Raw genomic sequence first — 20,079 nt, forward strand, 5'->3', positions numbered from 1 at the left:
ATATTCAAAATTGAAATTTATTCTTCTAAAACTTCATGTAAAAGTTATTGACATATTCAAAATGTGTGAAATGATGCTAATTTTTGAAGTACAAGGAAAACACTAATAACAGGGGACTTGCATAGCATTTGTAAAAATCTTTCGTAAAATAATGCTTGTCAACTATAGTAGAGATTAAACAATTTGCTATAAAAGTTACACTATTTGTTATAGCTGTTAGACAATAGTATTTTCAATAAAGTTTTTAAGAAAATATTTCAAATAAATAGATAATAACATAGGTGTTTTATACTTGTTTACTCAATCTAAGTTATATTCAACATTTTTCAATAACTCTTAGAGAGGTTTCCCTAATCATATCCAAGATTATAATTGAATTTAATTCGCTCTTGGTTGTTAGTATTATCACTACTCTTGGTTTCCTAGTCAATTCTTACTAGTCCGAGTATTCTAAAATATTCTTGATTTTCCTAGTCAATCTTGAATAGTCCAAGTATTTTAAACACTCTTGGTATCAACCCTAGTCAATTCTAATTAGTCCGAGTTTATCCACTCCTAGTTTTCAAGTATTATAATCACTCTTAGTCTATACTGAGTATTGTCAACCACTCATGGTTTCCTAGTTAATTCTGACTAGTACAAATAGTTCAATACAAGTGTTTCAATACAAACAAATTCAATGTTTGATTACAAAAACAGATCAAAATAACTCTTTAAGGGAGGATCAATTCAATACATCCATGATGATGCCTCAATAGTCTTTTTGAGATGTGTAACGACAATGATGATGTGAACATGTTATACTTTACATGCATGATAATATAGTTCACTTATTGAAACTTATTTTTGGCATATTATAAGACATATCCCAAGACACGTATTATACATAAACCAAATCAATGAAAAGTATAAAAAAGTAAGATAAATTACATAAATGAAAAGAAAGCGTAAGAAAATTACTATTCCGTTAAAGTGAACTACTCATGGAATAGAATGTTGTGACACAAATCCAATACCATCTAGACATATAACATTTACAATAAAAACATAATCTTTCTAACCTCACATGCTTATTACATGTCCATATCTGCATTGTCATTACACACCTAAAAGAATTAACGACGTTCAAAATGAAAGATATATTCTACTCATTTTAAAAGTATAAAAATGACTTTTATAAGAAGGATGAGAGAGGAATCAATTTCAAAATGCACATGAAAGTTCTAAAAGCATACTTAACCTAAATGATTTAATAAGTAAAGAATTATAAATTTTTACAAAGGTGAAGATAGTGTAATAAGATTATTAGAGAACATGGACGACAAAAAGGGAGCATTTTATAGGGTTGTATATGCACTCAGGCATGTCAAAAACAAAGGTCAGGGATGGAGATGCATGTGGTATACTTAGGGCACACATTAAAAACAATTTTCAATAACGCTTAACCAATGTTCAGTCTTAAATAATATAACATATGAATATGATTGTAGTGTGTGAATTGAATATACATCTAATCAAACCATTGCTAAATTCAAAACTTTAAAATATAAAATTGATAAATTCTGCTAATAATATCTCGTATTATATATAATAAAATAAACGAAAAAAACATTTTAAAAAATTATTAGAAAGTACAATATCAAAATACAAAAGCAATGACTAATGATAAAAAAAAACTCCTTTCTAATAAAGAGTTTATAATAGAGAAAAACAATTGTGCATGAACTACTCTAACAATGAAATCATGCAAAAACTTGCTAGGACAAAATTTGTATACCAAACGACAAGTTAAAACAATAGTTATAGTCAAGTTCAGCAAAATGGTAAAAAATTCAAACAAATAAAACTAAACATTCCCCAAAACTACAACATGACAAATTCGATTTTGACAGCTAAACTGCAATTACATCATTGTTTACTCGGTTTCCTTTTTTGATTTCTTTTTCTTCTTCTTAGACTCTTCACCAGTCTCCACTACATTATTGACCTTCTTATTCTTCTTTTTAGCTGTTCCATCCTGCTCACTCACGACCCCATTGGCACCATCGTCTTCAGCCTGATCCTCATGTTCAGTCTCCTGTTCCAACTTCCTCTTTTCTTTCTTTTTCTTTTTCTTCTCTGATTTATGATCCTCCACAGCATCACCATTTGTAACTTTTGTAGGCTTATCTAGAATCATGTCACCACCTTCGTCAGCAGCAGCTTTTTGTTTCTTCTTTTTGGATTTCTTGCCTGAAACTTCAGCGGGCGCTTCTGTTTCCATCTCAGTATCTGCACAGTTAGTACACATTAGCATCCACCCCATGACATGAAACTTACTACGACCTGCAACTTTTATGTTTCATAACTATCCACCATTTTACGAACAATATATATGCGCCCAAGTCGAGTTGAGATACAATTAAAACCAAAATTAATTTGGTGAAAATTACAACAGAAAATCAGGTGACTGTATAACCTTTATTTTCAGCACTTTCAATAGCAGACTGCATGACATCTATGTTCTTGCGAGGGGCAACTCCCTTGTCATAAAAGTCGAGTCGTTCCTCAACTTGCTCACGGAGTTTCTCCCCAAACACAGTAGTACCCCTTTCTGCATTGAGGTACAACAAAATCATGACAAAGGTGACACGTAAAGCCATGAATATTTCTAAATTAAATATGTAAGAAACAAACCAGAAAAGCAGTCAATCCGTGATGCAATTGAGCACTTGTTTGCAAGGTAACGAGCCATTCTGCCCTTATTTTTGGCAGATGCCCGACCAATAAAAGAAGAGTGGAATATCAAACCATATTTGGGAGTGTTTCCTCTGGTTTTCAATGCCCTGAATAAAGAAAGCAAAACAATATAAAGCTGAAGACGGCGCACAAGGAAAAGTAATGTCTGTATTTTAGCCATCTAAACAATGGAATTACCAAATTCCTGCAGTTTCACTTTTACAAATGATGCCATGTTTGTTTTAGTTCAAACTTCCAATAAACAAATTCACAGTTCAAAACTAAAGAAACTTCAAAACAAAAGGCGTAGTTTAAACCTGAACAAAGCCTTCTCTGCACCAAGAATTTGAAGAGTTGATGAGGGGCACTTGGCTAAATTTGTGAGACTACCAGCATGCGAAATCAAACGAGCACCAACAACTTCACCAATTAAAGAGGCCAAATTTGGCGCAATATCATTCATTTTAGCAACCAGGTAGTCATAAAGGTTCTTCCTGTACTCAGACAGATCCATTACCCTCTGTGCAAATTGTTGGACATTGATCAAGTCAACTGGAGACAGATCCTGTCCTGAAAAAAATCAACAGAAAGAAGACTTGAATACAGAATGAAGCAAAAGTTAAAACCACCAGATACACTTGTTTCACAATTTTTTTTTTTGCATTTCAGGGTATATGAAAGAGGGAATATTCATCCTTATGTCTGTTAGAAAGATATAAAATTATTTCCAGATATCTTCTCTTCACATGTCTATACAGTTTTTATTGTCAAGTGCAAGAAAACTACATTCTCATGGGAATGTTGAACTTAATTTTCAAACCCCATTAAAGCTTTCACTTCACCTTATTATAACCATTTCCAAAGTTTAAAAAGGATTCCTAGGGAAATCAAAATTAAGCCAAACACAAGTTCAAATGTCTTAGAATCAAATTCAATTGATAATATTCCTGGATAATGATTCATAGGGAAACATTATATAATGAAACAAAGCCCCTAATAGGATGAGAATTCTACCCATGGAGGCCTTGGCAGCTTCCACAATCTCCTTTGCTTTATCCTCATCTCCAACTATTTCAGTTAAGCTAGGAATCTTGTCTTCAGTCAACTTGGCCTTATCCTCAATATATTTTGAAACTTTGGCATACAGGTAATTATCATTTACAATTTTCACCAGCTCAGGAAAATGCCATGAATACCACTCTCTGCACATAATTACGAATCAAATAGAGAAATGAAGTCTTCACGTTAACAAAACTGTCAAAGAAAGTGAATTATTTAATGATATACAATACTACCTCACTCTCATGGAGAACGAATTGATATCCTTATCAAGTGTATCAAGAAGGAAGATAGCTTGAATAACCATGTTGTCCACTCTATTGACATTAAATTTCACCTTCGCTCTGCTGTAACTATGCCCCAGACCAAGTTGGGCCTTTTCCAAATCTCCAGCCTATGAAATCCAAAACAGGACAAATATTAAATATAAACTCGGTATCCTGCACAAACAGAAACACAACAATGGGCCGGAGGAAACACTAACCTTGAGATCACCAACAAAGGTATCAAAATGCAATCGCACCCCGCGAAGAAGTTCGCTCACAAACTCATTACTCTGGCAAGGAAGCTTTGTCACTTCAGATATTTGTGAACCAATCTTAGGATCAGACACACCTAAACTGAACTTGGCCTTTTTACCTTCCTTTACTTTAGGCAAGTTAGTCTCCAAAACAGTCCTTAGCTCATCAGTCAATATGCCTGAAAACCCCGAAATATAATAGTCAACATACTAGACAATAAGAATCACTAAACAGAATAAAAATCACGTAATAAGGAAAAATTAAAGAAGCAAAGCACGTAACCTAAATAGAAAATTCAACCAACCTGAATAGAAATCACGATTACACTAATAAACTTGGTACCAGTTGATTTTCTACAATATGGATTCTGAAAAATGCAAGTTTATCTAAATAACAGCGTGAGAGACTGGTTGGTTACCTTCAGAGACGGCGTTGCACTGCTTGAGGGCATCAAGAGCGGAAGTGAAAGGATTGAAGGAACGAAGCTGAACGACTTTCCCAAACCTGTTGAGGTCGGAAACGGAGTTGCGAACTGCTTCGGTGTTCTGACCAATTTCATCGAGGCCATGAGCCTCGAACAGTGCATAGCCCGAAGCGGATTCGTATAGAAGGAATAGTGCCATTGGATGCCAAAAACTGAAACCCTAGAAGTGGTGAAGAGAAAAATAAAATGGCATTTGAAGGAAGCTGCTTTGGCGCAACGAGGTTTAGGGTTTTAGAGAGAAAAAATTATGCTGCTTCTTTTAATAATGGACCGGGTTGGATCCGATGGGTCGGGTTTTAGGCTATAAATGTAAGTGGGTGTTTATTTCTGCCCTATATAATTTTCTTCTGTGCACCTCCGTATAATTTAAAATTTCAATTTTATCTTTTTTATTTTGAGTTTCCCAATACTCGATCCGAAAAAGAATACAAAAGTAAAAAATATATTTAGGATTTTCAAAATTTCGTTCAGAGTGAAATCCATTGTTTTTTCACATTTTACAAGACCTTAGGTAAAACAAGAAATCCGAGTTCTTCTAAGAGTGGATTCACTTCAGAAATAGAGTTTAAAGGAGAAGAGAATAAATTTAAGAGAATTTGAAAGTAAATTATATATTATTGTTTTGAAGGGATTTAGAAGTAATTGAGAATAGATTTGGAAATAAAATTTGTAAAAGTTTGTGTATGATTTGACTGATATGATAGATTAAAAAATATTTAATTGATAGAAAATGAAGATTATCAAATTATTCTTAAATGTAATAGTAATATAAAATGATATTTATGAGTAACAAATTTTTTTGGTAAATATTATTTGAAATAGTAGAATAAAAAATTAATAAATAATTAAAACAATATTTATATTAATAAAATATAATTAAAGTTCATGTAATATAACGAGAATGATGATAGATGTATACAATTATAAAACCTCTTAATCCTCTAATTCATGAAAAATTAAGCTCACATTGAAATTCACTATTGTTATTTGTTGGTTGATGTCTAGAGTTAAGTTGGAAAAATTATTTTCAATTCTCTCAACACGTCATTGTATATGTTCCACACCTTACATTATGTTTTGTAAGTCTTAAACTAATCCCACATTTGAGTCATCATGTCAGAATTTGAAGGATAGAGAGGATGTTGAAAATGACCACGAAGGTGTTGGTTTCATACAATATTTCCTCATGCTCAAGACTTTGTTCTCGTGATTGTCCTATGTTTTCATACAACATTGACGTTAACAATATTGAACTTCTTCAAAGAATTGGTGAAAAAATGTTGTCTCAACCCAATTTGAGTGATGCGTCAACATAAAGATATATTCCACTGTATTTGGGTGATCAATACATCATATGGGAGAGGTGTGTCAATTGTCTTGCATTTAAGCATACGTTGCATGATATGATTAATCCAATTAATGGATATGTTATTTTTAAGCACACATATCATAAAAATATCTTCTTGTAACAATTTTGCAAAATTTATAGCTCATGGAGTCAATATATGCACGAAAACATAATGAAGAAGTATGTCATTTATGTTCAGACAACCAACAGTTTTCAGACGTTAACCCTACATGTCTGGTCTCACCATAGATATCAATGTCATGTCAGAGTCAAAGGGAATGTCTTCTGGTAAAGCGACGAAGGACAATTTTCAACCCTCATATTTTTTATGGGCAACATTAAACCAATCATATGGTCTTAGCTTAATTCTTTTTTTTGTTCACCTTACTCTGTAGGTATCTATTGGCATAGATCCTTAGATTTGAATAGAAAACTTTTATCAAATTCGGATAGAATGAACGATCCAATGAAATAAAGTTTGTTAGGCCTTGAAATACTCAATGGTGATGAAAATAAAGACTGGATGTGGCAAAGGAATCAAAATTATAATATTTGACACCACAAGAGTTCTTACATAAAAATCATTTGTGTGGTGCTCCATCTAATGATGATCGCTAAAGAAACGTCATTGATCGAATACAACTTCGACGTATGGTTTTCTCATTGCAAGAATGTCTTTCGTAATGGCCAATTTTTTTCCCTTTCGACTTTTATGACTCTATTGTGATGATGATGACACCATTGAAGATTAACTTCAAAAACAATGAAATAAGAACAACGATGATATAATAACAAACAATAATAAGAAAATACCAACTTCATATACTTAAAATTTATCCATAATTAACATAGTTCAAAATAATATAGTACATGATAAAAGAGTGAAAATGACCGAATAAAGAAAACATATCCACTCGTTCTATACAACAACTCAACTAACACCCATCATCATGTTAAGTAACTTATTAAATTGTCGATGAGTGGACATAACCATTAACCTTTTCATGTAAACGTGGTTTGCACATAGAAAATCATACTGCTCCATAAGGCCATCTTCTTGTATATTCACGACAGATAACATTTCTCATACGTCGTTCTCAATGTATTGGAATGTTGCGTTGTGGCACATCATCCCTACTTGATCACTGAGAATTTAATTGTTTCTCAATGACAACCACTTCCCGTTCGACTATGAAGTCATCCAACTTTGTAGTCAACTTTTCAAATTGCGAGTCCATTAAGTCCACCACAAAAGCTTTGCATTTCGAACCACGTGAAGAAGTCGTGCCTCCGGATGGGACGGATGACACAAATTGAGTAGTCCCTAGACTGTATTCATCCACATGTGGAGGTGATGGTGGAGTGGGGTCATTGTGCACTAAAAACATAGGTTCTTCGAAGATGTACTCCATTTGGTTGTTAAGATCAACAGTTAAACGATTTTCATGTCAAAGATGACATGCTTGACGTGTTATTCGCACTCCACTCCAGTAGCTCGATAAATGGCCCAAAGCTCCACCATAGAGACCCATGATTCACTTCTAAGCTTTGAAAAAATCTACATGAAGATTTGGAAACCAATTTAAAATTGAGTTTCGCTTATCATCCTCAAACAGATATTCAATTGGATTGGAAAAAATTATATAGTCCCTTGAATATTTGTTGTAGGCTTGCATACTTGACTGTTGGTAAAATTTACTAATAATAACATTTTCTATACATGTATAAGAATATGACACCTTTTCAAGTTCTATATGGTAGAAAATGTAAAACTCCATGGTATCAAGATGAAAAAAAGCATGTTACTAGTACGAAAATTCCTACAACAAACTAATGAAAGGTTAAACATATTTAAGAGAAGATGAAAGCATTTTTTAGCATGCAAAAATCATATGTTAAAAAGAGAAGACGCGTGTTAGAATCTTTTAAGAAAACAACTTTGGACATTAAGACGAGATATTAAATGTAAATAAAAAAAAATAGGCATTGATAATGGAAATAAAGTAAGAGAAGGATTTTATGAAATTTATTATTATAGCATGAAGTGTTCATATATTTTGTAAGTTATAATCATATTATTAATTTTAATTGTTTATATTATTGTTTGAATTAGAGAAAAAGATTTGAGAATCTTGAGAAAAGAAGAGTATCTTAAGAGGATATGATGAGTATTTTAAGATTGATACCAAGGGAAGATTGATTTATTATGATTATATTGAAGTTGTGGTTAGAATTATATAAAAGAAATTATTGTTATTTTTTAAACAAAAATTATATTTTGACAATGATAGTATATATGAAATATAAGAAAATATTTAGTTAATGAACGATAAATTTTTGGATTGAGGTTTTGTCGCATCCAAACAAAAATATGATTCACAATATTAGAAGAAGAAATTAGAATGATGTTGGATAAACTAATAGAGGAAATGAAATTTTGATAAAAATAAATGTATATAGTTATTCAAGTTGATAGTTAGTTAACAATGATTTTCTTAAAATTATTCCTATGGTTGTTTGATTGTATGGTGTAGAAATTCTTAGAATGGAGTGAATATATTATGATTTTGATACATTAAATAGATTATGTCAGGGTTTGGTATAGAAAAATATAGAGTAAGAAATGGAAAAACATTATGTTAGTCATGTAGTTTTAGAAGAAAATTATCTGGAATGGAAATATTTGTAAAATATCCAATAAATTTTATTATTATGTATTTAAGTTATCATTGCAAAAATATTTTTATATATTAAAATTTTTATGTTGAATTTTGAATTAAGAAATTATCTTTATTGATTTTATGATAAGTTTAATTTTGTGGTTATATTTCTTAAGCTAATAAAATTGTCTTATAAGGAGAAGTTATTTTATTTGAATAAATTCTTGATTGTATGAATTTATGGTTGCTCTTTATATGAAATTATGATTGTTGTTAATGTGAAATTAATGTTCCGGTTAATACAAATTATTACTGGGTCTAAAATATACTAAATTGAAAAAATTATATAATAATTAAAAAATAAAAAAATTTTGATTGATATCAGAGCCAGGTTTCGATCCTGGGACCTGTGGGTTATGGGCCCACCACGCTTCCGCTGCGCCACTCTGATATCTATGTTTATGAATCCTAACATTATTATATGTGTTTTCACTCCGTACTTCTATTATTTGGTGCAGATCGAATTGATATAGGTGGTATACTACCAATTGAAGACATTGCTATGGAGTTGAGGATCACTTGTCTGATGCGGAGGTTTCAAACGATTTTTTTAAACCACTTGTTGGATCCTCTCAAAAGGAGAGAAGTCATCCCCTTTGAAAGAAGGTAATTCTGAAGACCCTGAAGAATGCAATTCTGTAAATACATCAAATTCTGAACCTAAATCTTCAAAATCAGCAAAGAGAAATAAATAGAAACATGATGAAGTTAAGAAGTTGATTGGTATGTGTGAGGAACTGAATGACTGATTTCAAGTTGGAAAGGAAGGATGCCCCCTGAGAAGAAATATCTCAGAATTTGTTGTCTGATGAGATCAGCAGAAGTCCTGGGCAGTGTAAATCTCTGTGGACATCTTTGTTACAGAAATACGAGGTTTGTTTCTTCAAATGAATGTTAATCTTATAAAGAAAATAATTCAGTTCCTAGATATAATCCTCCATAATTGTTGGTTGTTTATGTTTAAGGAAGCCTCTAATTCGATGGTGTGGAAAGGGAACAAAATCCTTATTGTGATTGGTGCTGACATTTTTAACTTTTACAAATTTTGTTCATATTCAACAACTCACTGAGTGGGCAACAATTACTGGTGCCTTGGAACTGCATTTTTGCCCTTCGACTTATGCCAACCATCAGAAGAACTATTTCATCTTGGCTCCATAACATATCAAGAAGCTTTTGCAAAACTGTGACTGTCACGAGCCTCACCCTAGAAATGATTTTAAATCGTTTCATTTCAGGACTCTTTCTTGATATTAGAAGAGAATTACATGTTCTCTTACCTACTTCCATTTCTTAGGCTGTAGGGCTGGCTGGACTGTTGAATCCAAAATATAGGATTCAAAAACAAAATACTGTTACCCATCTCCCTTTTTGCCACAACCTTCAAATCATTTTCTTCTCACATCCAAAACCAACCCATCATCCACCTCTAGAGTTATCTCAGTCAACCCCATACCCATCAAGAGCCTACCTGCAACTTAACTACCAGAAAGGCGAGCAATTTATTTGCGTTGAAACTGTGATGAAAAAATACTACTCTGGCCACAAGTGCTCATTCAGTCATTTTCTGCTGTTAGGGGATGAGTTTCTTCTTTTTCCATCCTTCCTCCACGGATGGCCCCATTATAACTGAACCAAATGATCATACACGATCCCTTTCTAACCACATCTTCAAATTTGGAGGATTTCTTGAAGGTTTACCTGTCATTGTCTTTGTGGACACTTGTAGTTCTCACAATATTTTGTAACCACGTTTGGCCACACACCTCCATTCGTGTACTGTTCCAACCCTCAGATTCTGTAATGATTGGCGATGGGTAATGAAAGACAAGTATATCTTAACAAGTTTCCTTTGAGCCTGCAGCTTGCTTAAATTCTCGCTTTTATCTTAATTTTGTGAATAAGTTAGTTGAGGTTATACTTAATGATTTTCATCACTAATTCCCTCAATTTTGTAGATTATTGGTATGTTTGGAAGAGGATCAAATTATCAAGGAGTTGGAACCCGGTGAAGAACAACAAAAGCACCAAACTAGAAGGCTAAAGAAGGCACAACGCCTGGGCGCCCACTCAAGGGGCGCTGTTAAACATAATGAAAATTATATATGAGATTAATCTTCCTTGTGTTAAACACACATAGGGTTCTCTATTTATAATAGAAAAAAATATGGGATAAGCCCAAAATACAAATAATAAATAATAACAAACTAACTGAAAGATAAACTGAAAGATAAAAGATATAATATTTCTAACACTCCCCCTCAAGCTGGAGCATACAAATTGTATGAACCAAGCTTGAAATAACTAAACTAGGTTTTGAACTAGATGATTTTTCTTCAAGAGTGAGACAATAAACACTTCAACTTCAACTTCAAAAGTGTGAACCAAGCTTGTGAAACTTCAACTTCAAAAGTGTACGAAGGAGAGCAGCAGAGAAGGAGAGCAGCAGAGAAGGAGAGCAGCAGAGAAGGAGAGCAGCAGAGAAGGAGGCAATAAACACTTTAACTTCAAAAGTGGATGAAGGAGAGCAGCGGAGAAGGAGGCAATAAACACTTTAACTTCAAAAGTGGATGAAGGAGAGCAATAAGCGCAACAATCTGTGCGGCAAATACAATAAGAAAGGAAGAACAAGGCAAGACAACAATACAGAGGCGAAACCCTCTACGGCAAATTACGCAGAAAGAAGAAGGAGGTTCGAAGATACAGAAGCATGCGGCGAGAAGAAGACAGATTTCGATGGCAGCAATGGCTGGAAGGTCTAAACAGAGAGAGGGAGGTCCGGTGATTCAGAGGAGGCAGTGGTTCCCAGGAGACTTGTCTCTGATTCTGGGTGCTGAGATTTAAGAAGAAGAGAAAATGAATCTTACAAAATTTTTAGGGGCTGCCGGCGGCCATGACGGCCGGCCACCGGCAGACAGTAAAGACCACCGGAAGAGATCAGAAAACCTGCTCTGATACCATGTTAAACATAATGAAAATTATATATGAGATTAATCTTCCTTGTGTTAAACACACATAGGGTTCTCTATTTATAATAGAAAAAAATATGGGATAAGCCCAAAATACAAATAATAAATAATAACAAACTAATTGAAAGATAAACTGAAAGATAAAAGATATAATATTTCTAACAGGCGCTGAGGGGCAATTGTCACGTAAGGACCCCTGGGCGCCCTCTTATGGGGCGCTGAGCACCACTCACCACGTATGGACGCCTGAGCGCCACCTCTAGGGGCGTTGAGCGCCATTCACCACACAAGGACACCTGAGCGCCACCTCTAGGGGCGTTGAGCGCCATTCATCACGCAACCACGCCTGGGCGCCCCAGTTAGGGCGATGAGTGTCAGTCACTTTTGCCGACATGGAACTCTTGACCTATTTAAAGGCTTTTACGTGATAAGGTGGATCTCTTTTAACGGCTGAAGCACATAAACCCTAATTTCGACCTCTTGGAGCAAGATTGGGCGTGTGGGAACTCTCCCTTTCTTTTCCTTGGGTTTTCATTTCTTCCACATTCTTCCATTGTAAGCCAAGGTTTTCCATGACAATGGAGAGCTAAATTCATTTGTTGTTGGGGAAAGATGTAACCTCTTAACTTCATGTATTTGAACATGTTTTGAATATATTAAGCTTCTTTTATTGAATGTTAGTAATTTTCTCTTATTTTTAATGCTTGTTATGTTTTTGGCCATTTATAACTTTGATGTTTGGATTTATTAGTTATTGGAAAATAGCTTATGAATCGTGATTTGGAGTAATTACCTAAAAGAAATATTATCTAGAAATAGAGATATGACCTTTAGTTGTCATAAACTTCTTCTCTTAATGCAGAATTGATGCAGAATTGATTATTAGGGTTTTTCAATAGATTGATGTCTAATAATCAAATCTAGGTTTTTTACATCAAGGAATTGGGTTTGAAGTAATCTAGAAAGTTGGCATTAGCATTTCAATGAAGAAGATGAATTCTAATATGCACGAAAGTGAAGTAGACGAAATCTAACCCCAACATCATCATCTCATATCATATTAATTTCATTCATTCAATTTTGTTTTAGCTACAAAAGATCAATTTACATTTAAAGTATCATGTTTAATTTCATTGCATTTAAAGTTCATTCAATGGGATTATTCTTTAGTCTTAATTAGTTAAGTTATTATACGACTGTTTAGTATTACACGAGTCTCTTAGGAAACGATACTTGATTTTACCATTTTATATTACTTGAACGATTTGGTGCACTTGCCAATAAAACACTAGTACCAAAATTCCTACAAGAAACTAGTGAAAGGTTAAACATATTGAAGAGAAGATGAAAGCCTTTTTAGCATGCAAAAATCATATGTTGAAAAGAGAAGATGCGTGTTAGAATCTCCTAAGGAAACAACTTTGGACATTAAGACGAGATATTAAATGTAAATAGAAAAAAAAAATAGGCATTGATAATGCAAATAAAGTAAGAGAAGGATTTTATGAAATTTTTTATTATAGCAAGAAGTGTTCATATATTTTGTAAGTTATAATCATATTATTATTTTTAATTGTTTATATTATTGTTTGAATTAGACAAAAAGATTTGAGAATCTTGAGAAAAGAAGAGTATTTTAAGAGGATATGATGAGTATTTTTGTAACATCCCAAAATACGGTAATAACCATAATCAGAATTTAATTACAATTTAACGGTTAACCAATGCAGTCTTAATTACTAAAACAGAGGTTCTGGCCGAACAGCCTTAAAATGCTAAAATACAAAACAGCGGAAGTAATAAGAGTCAAGGACGAACGGTTTTACAACACCAAATAACCGAACGTTCAAAAAGCTAAACAGAAATACTAAAGACTAAAACTTAACGAGCGCTCTAGGGCTCGGCTTTAACCTCTACATCAACCAGATTGGCGTCTCCCAAAATTTCTTCTTCCAGCGTTTCTTCAAGCAACGCCTCACCGTCTGCTCACATCCACACGGATGATCATTGCATAGACATGACGGAAGTACAGGTACGAACGACAACACAAGGAAAGAACACAGGGTAAGCTTATTGAATTTAATTCACAAGTCATTCATGCAATTCAACATATCATAAATTATAAAATATCTCAACACATAAAATCATTATGAAACTCTCATAAGACAGACCGTCCGGACTGTATGAATCTGTGTATCTACAGGCGTTCGTGCACCCGGGGGATTAAATAGCTGGGTAATACCCATCAGCTGCCACCCGAGGTTAGCCCTATCAGTCCAAAGTACTCAAAAGGACTAGGACCTCCTGCCGTTCCCACACATGACCTACTCCCCTCTACTTGAGGACGAGCACTCACGGAACATCAGGATGAACAGCCATCAGCAGCTTTACCACAATCATACTATACAACTTTCCATATTCAATACAAGAGTCTTTCCTCCACGGAACGCTCGTTCAAATTCCACAACCATAGATTCATCTCATATACTGTTCATTATCACTAACTTTCCAACGTAACATCATTTTCACACTCCAATTTAGTTTCACAAAAAGACGAGCGTTCAGCCCCCTTCATAATGAGGACGAACGTTACCATGATACAGAGAAGTTCTCGTTTCTGAACGGAAGGAAACGAACGTCTTTCCAAGGACGGACGTTATGACCACTTGAATCAGTTAAATGAACTGATTCTAGGACGCTTCAAATGATACTTAGAATAATTTAAGTTCAATAACTATAGATCGAATCCAAATGGATAAAGACACCGCAAGGCGTTTAGGTACTGATACCGAGTACGATTTAATAAAAGAGACTAACTGCCAGTCAATGACCGAACGCGGTAATATGTATTTATCGAAGTTTTGGACGAACGTTACTGAAACTTTTGGACGAACGCTATTTCTACCCATTTAGTAATTAAGGATAAAGAACGAATGTTCGATATAAGACCGAGCGCTACTTATAACGTACGCTTTTGGGACGAGCGTTCGGTATAAGAGCGAGCGCCACTTAGGACGTACGCTTTGAGTCGAGACCCATTGCTGATGCGAAATATTAATAGAAATAGAAATTTATAAGATAACAATAGGGAGGTGAAATATTCCAGAATGACTGAGTATAGAATTTATATTTTTCAAGCTTCTCAATTTCTCACATAACACTCAGAGCACTTACGTTTGGCCGAACGCTCAAACGCAAGACTAATATAAGAGGGCGTTCGTCCTAAATAAGTATTCTTTCCAGATGAAAGAATTCTGCTTTTCAAGGGAATTATACAAATACCGAACGGTCAAGGACCGTTTGATAACGAACGTTCATTATCATAGCATTTCATATTCAAGATCTCAATTACAGTAAACTCATTTTTCAGTATAAACTTTCATACATTTAACTACTCATATCGTAGCACATTTCATGAATTCCATATAACATTTCATCATCCAGATCATATACCAAAGATCAATTAACACAGATTTCATGCTTCACAACTCATATAATATCATACAGCACAACACATACACATGAATTAAACTTAATAAGCTTCCCTTACCTGGATTCGTGAACGAACGTCCTAACGTGAAAATTCGGGATTTGCCCAACTACCACTTCTATCCTCAGATCACTCAACTCTTGCGAACTAAAACCATTTACAGAATCAAAATTTGATTCAGACAAGAACATGCAGGTAACCAGGTTTGGTTTTGTATGAAACCTAATAATGAACGACTAAGGGACGAACTTACCAGATTCAAAACTTGAACTTGTTCGGTTTGATGGAAAGCTTAGGACGTCTGGATCTCTTCTACGGTCTCTGAAATTGGATCGGAGAAGAAGAAAGTGAGTTATGGTAGAGAGAAGATGGAGGTTTCTAGAGAGAAGGTAGAGAATTTGGAAATCAGAAGTTTGGGGAAGAAGACGAAACATGTAGAAGAGTGGAAAGAGAGTTTTTCAGAAAATCATTTTCCCTTCCCATGCAGGACGAGCGTCCATTCTCCTGCTGCCACATGGATTCCACTAACGATTTCGAATGTTCCAAAGTGACACTTGGCAGTTACATGCAGAATGGATGTGAGTGCGTTTTAATGGCACTGCACGTGTGGCACGTGCAATTAATGGTGGTCAGAGTGTGGGGTTGGGTGCGTTTCCAAATACAAAATTTGAACAGGGTTTTCTGACATTAATAACTTGATTTGACAGGTGGAGGTTGGTTAAATTTTCAAGACCTTACAATTTTAAAGATTGATTTATTATGATTATATTGAAGTTGTGGTTAGAATTATATAAAAGAAATTATTGTTATTTTTTAAACAAAAATTATAATTTGACAATATGATAGTTTATATGAATTATAAGAAAATATTTAGTTAATGAACGATAAAATTTTGGATTGAGGTTTTGTCGCATCCAAAATTTTCTTAAAATTATTCCAATGGTTGTTTGATTGTATGGTGTAGAAATTCTTAAAATGGAGTGAATATATTATGATTTTGATACATTAAATAGATTATTTTAAGGTTTGGTATAGAAAAACATAGAGTAAGAAATGGAAAAACATTATGTTAGTCGTGTAGTTTTAGAAGAAAATTATCTGGAATGGAAATATGTGTAAAATATCCAACAAATTTTATTATTATGTATTTAAGTTATCATTGCAAAGATATTTTTTATATATTAAAATTTTTATGTTGACTTTTGAATTAAGAAATTATCTTTATTGATTTTAAATTGATTTTATGATAAGTTTAATTTTGTGGTTATTTTTCTTAAGCTAATAAAATTGTCTTCTGAGGAGAAGTCATTTTATTTTATTTGAATAATTTGTTGATTGTATGAATTTATGGTTGTTGTTAATGTGAAATTAGTGTTGCGGTTAATACAAATTATTACTGGGTCTAAAAAATACTAAATTGATGTGCTTAGTATATATCATGTACGGAATTTTAGGAGCTGAAATTTTTAAGTATGAAAATTTGTGACTTTGATTTGACAAGATCTCTCAGACTACAAAGAACAAAGAATGTGTGGAAGATCCTTGATCCTATATTATATTTATTGTAATTAATTTAGAAAAAAATATATAATAATTAAAAAATAGACAAATTTTGTTGCATATCAAAACCAGGTTTCGATCCTGGGACCTGTGGGTTATGGGCCCACCACGCTTCCGCTGCGCCACTCTGATACCTGTGTTCATGAATCCTAACATTAATTGCTACAAATTCCAACAGGCTTTTAGTTGTCTCCCTTTGTCCTTTTTACTATATTTGGTGTAACTAATAGTGAATTTTATTTCAATTGATGTTTTTTTCGGCTACACCTTTTGTTGTATCATATCTTTTTTCACTCCGTAGTTCTACTATTTGGTGCAGATCTAATTGATGTAGGTCGAATACTACCTATTGAAGACATTGCTATCTCAAGTGGAATTGAGGATCACTTGTCTGATGCGGAGGTTTCAAACGATTTTTTCAAACCACTTGTTGGATCCTCTCCAGTTGAGAAGTCAATTAAATCTAACAATGGTTATGTACCCCAAAAGGAGAGAAGTCATCCCCTTTGAAAGAAGGAAATTCTGAAGACACTGAAGAATGCAATTCTGTAAATACATCAAATTCTGAACCTTAATCTTCAAAATCAGCAAAGAGAAATAAGTGGAAACATGATGAAGTTAAGAAGCTGATTGGTATGTGTGAGGAACTGAAAGACCGATTTCAAGTTGGAAAGGAAGGATGCCCCCCTGAGAAGAAATATCTCAAAATTTGTTGTCTAATGGGATCAGCAGAAGTCCTGGGCAGTGTAAATCTCTGTGGACATCTTTGTTACAGAAATACGAGGTTTGTTTCTTCAAATGAGTGACTTCATGTTAATCTTATAAAGAAAATATTAAATTTCCCTCAATATTAAATTGACCATCAAATTTCTGTCCTACCCCAAGTTGCCCTTAATATTAAATTGACCATTACCCATATGCCCATGAAGAGACTATAACCTCCCTCATTGCACTATTAATTGAAGGGATTATCAAGCCTAGTAATAGTCATTTTTCATCCCCAGTTGTTTTGATTAAAAGGAAATACAAGTCTGGGTGTTGTGTGGATTATAGAGCTTTAAAAGGCCATTATAATTGAAGGGATAATTATAGAGCTTTAAAAGACAAAAATAATTTGTCTCTGTCTTTTACAATAGAGGATCGTGTGTGTGTGTATATATATATATATATATATATATATATATATATATATATATATATATATATATATATATATATATATATATATATATATATATATATATATATATAAGTGCATCAAAAACAAAGAGATGGCTGAAGGCCCATAACTTCAAGTTGGTACATATAAATAGTATGAACCAAACTGTTTTACAAATATAACTAATTTTAGGACCCTGCTATGATTTAGTGAAGATATCTCCAGATGCAATCTTTTCTTGGATAAATTGATAATCTACGTACCGGTTAGGAAATGGAATATTTATGTAAGAAGGATGAAAATTAAAAATTAGTTACTTGGTTAGGAGGTTAGGAGGGTAGTCTTCCTAAAAGGAAGACTATATATAGGTTGGCTTTTGTTGTTTGGGGTTACGTTTTTAGTTTGATGAGAGTGTAGACAGGATCTTTGGCGTCCTGTTGGAAGGGAAACATTAGCCCTGGACAGTGTATAAATTGTGTGGCTGGTTTGAATCAAATAAACAAGGTATATCCAGTGTTATTGTGAGTGTGGTTTACGTTTTTGTGTGTGTGAAAGCTTTGTAAAATTAGACATAAGTAATAGCAGGCAACATATTTGTCACTTGTAGAAGCTCTTACAAAAACCAGGATATACAGGTACTCGGCTAAATATATCTCAAAATTTTAATCAATATATTAAGATAAAAATGTGTCAAAGAACCACTTAACCTAAGTTCAGCTAGGTAAGCAAGGTACAGCTAGGTTGCAGAGAAAATTAAAACTAACTGCTGGTGCAATTGCTCAAAGGAAGGCCAACTAGGTCCAAGGTCCAAGAGAAAACAATGAAAAATCTATAGCTGGTTATTTGCCTACCTGCAAATTGCAATGATTTCCACTAATAACTTAATCCGGTGGATTTCTCCACCGTCCAGTTTCCATCTACTAATCACTTAAGTCATATCCTTAACATGCTTTATGAAAAATTAAGTATAGAAAGCATGTCCAATTACCAAATACAATGAAAAGAATGAATTAGGCAGAATAACAGATAAAATAGCTGTTTTGCAGATAAAAGAAAAGATAAAACAGCTGAATGTTTATTACCATAGTAGATGGATCAATTGGAGCTTTTCCATCCTTCCAAGCTGCATCTAATATGTTCTTAGCGACATGCCAATAAATACCTGATAGTATAGACACAAAATTATAGTGCTAACACTTGTTTATCGATTATATGAGCTTGTTTGTGAGAACAATGAACATACCAACTTCTTACCAGTTAAATCAGGAGCAGCTTTCACACTTCCAAGCCAATGTATATTTCACACAAACTGGGTCGTTATAACAAATCCTTTAGCAGCTGACATATTCCTCAATTTACAGGTGTTCGCCTATACAAGTGTTTTAAAAAAGACAATTCATAACTTACAAGAAAAACTTATCTTACTGTATTCTCATATTCATCTTCAAGAAGTATTTATAGAAGTATTTATAAAAGAGTTCATCAAAAAGCAGCACAACACATGTTTTAAGTCAACTCAGCAGAGTGATGGCTACAGTGTCACTCATTTAAGAAAAAACCAAATCGTTATCAAAACCACTTTCAAATGTGGTAGTGGTGCCTTGGAAGCTTCATTTCAAACATTAAAAATCCTAGCTAAAATAGAACGATGTGAGGAGGAACAAGAATTCAATTAGAAACACGAAATATCCCACTCAATACGGTGAAACCTTAATTGAAAAAACTCAAAAGAACCGCATCCATTGAATCGAGGTTTCAGTGAAAGGGAAGAAAGAGGCATACCGGGGAGGGAAGAAGAGAAGAGAGAGCAGGAAAGGGAACGGCGCGTACCGTAAGGGCAGTGACGGTAACAGAAGGTGTGAGGACAAAGAGAAAGGGAAGAACAAGAGGCCATTGAGATAAGAGGAAGAAGAAGAAGAAGAGAGTGCAAAATTGATAGCTTAAAACCCTAATAATAATGTAATGTTGAGAGGGTTTTGCAGGGAGCTTGTTTCAGATCTTTCTCTAAGTCCAGAGTTGAAGCGGGAAGGAGATACATACTCACTCTATTA

The 20,079-nt window shown here is 33.8% G+C and overlaps 1 protein-coding gene, 2 long non-coding RNA genes and 1 other non-coding gene across 5 annotated transcripts; 1 reads left to right on the top strand and 3 right to left on the bottom strand.

Annotated features, from left to right (window-relative positions):
• Positions 1–1,758: 1,758 nt before the first annotated feature.
• LOC108334354 (nucleolar protein 56) lies at positions 1,759–5,017 on the bottom strand. Its single transcript, XM_017570145.2, has 8 exons — positions 4,717–5,017; positions 4,262–4,476; positions 4,014–4,171; positions 3,733–3,920; positions 3,036–3,288; positions 2,677–2,825; positions 2,459–2,593; positions 1,759–2,271 (listed from the first exon to the last, which is right to left on the bottom strand). The coding sequence occupies exons 1-8, from the start codon at positions 4,919–4,921 to the stop codon at positions 1,916–1,918; spliced, it is 1,659 nt and encodes a 552-aa protein (XP_017425634.1). The 5' UTR covers positions 4,922–5,017; the 3' UTR covers positions 1,759–1,915.
• Positions 5,018–9,169: 4,152 nt separating this feature from the next.
• TRNAM-CAU (transfer RNA methionine (anticodon CAU)) lies at positions 9,170–9,241 on the bottom strand. The gene has a single exon. It is a non-coding gene; the product is annotated as a tRNA-Met (tRNA).
• A 50-nt stretch (positions 9,242–9,291) lies between these two features.
• On the top strand, positions 9,292–12,513 carry LOC128194730 (uncharacterized). Its single transcript, XR_008246071.1, has 2 exons — positions 9,292–9,723; positions 10,809–12,513. It is a non-coding gene; the product is annotated as an uncharacterized LOC128194730 (long non-coding RNA).
• A 963-nt stretch (positions 12,514–13,476) lies between these two features.
• LOC108332526 (uncharacterized) lies at positions 13,477–20,076 on the bottom strand. 2 transcript variants are annotated; one of them, XR_001832509.2, is made up of 4 exons: positions 19,811–20,076; positions 19,283–19,397; positions 19,111–19,190; positions 13,477–13,801 (listed from the first exon to the last, which is right to left on the bottom strand). It is a non-coding gene; the product is annotated as an uncharacterized LOC108332526 (long non-coding RNA). The 2 variants fall into 2 exon arrangements; XR_001832511.2 differs by having other exon boundaries at positions 19,859–20,074.
• Between the last annotated feature and the right edge of the window lie 3 nt (positions 20,077–20,079).

Source organism: Vigna angularis, chromosome 11 (genome assembly GCF_016808095.1).
Source record: "Vigna angularis cultivar LongXiaoDou No.4 chromosome 11, ASM1680809v1, whole genome shotgun sequence".
Lineage (NCBI taxonomy): Eukaryota > Viridiplantae > Streptophyta > Magnoliopsida > Fabales > Fabaceae > Vigna > Vigna angularis.

Coding starts and splice junctions, on each gene's coding strand:
- LOC108334354 (XM_017570145.2), bottom strand. CDS start 4,921: ATGGCACTATTCCTTCTATACGAATCCGCTTCGGGCTATGCACTGTTC. Junction 4,477..4,716: donor GTGCAACGCCGTCTCTGAAG/GTAACCAACCAG, acceptor CGGGGTTTTCAG/GCATATTGACTGATGAGCTA. Junction 2,272..2,458: donor TGAAAGTGCTGAAAATAAAG/GTTATACAGTCA, acceptor CTAACTGTGCAG/ATACTGAGATGGAAACAGAA.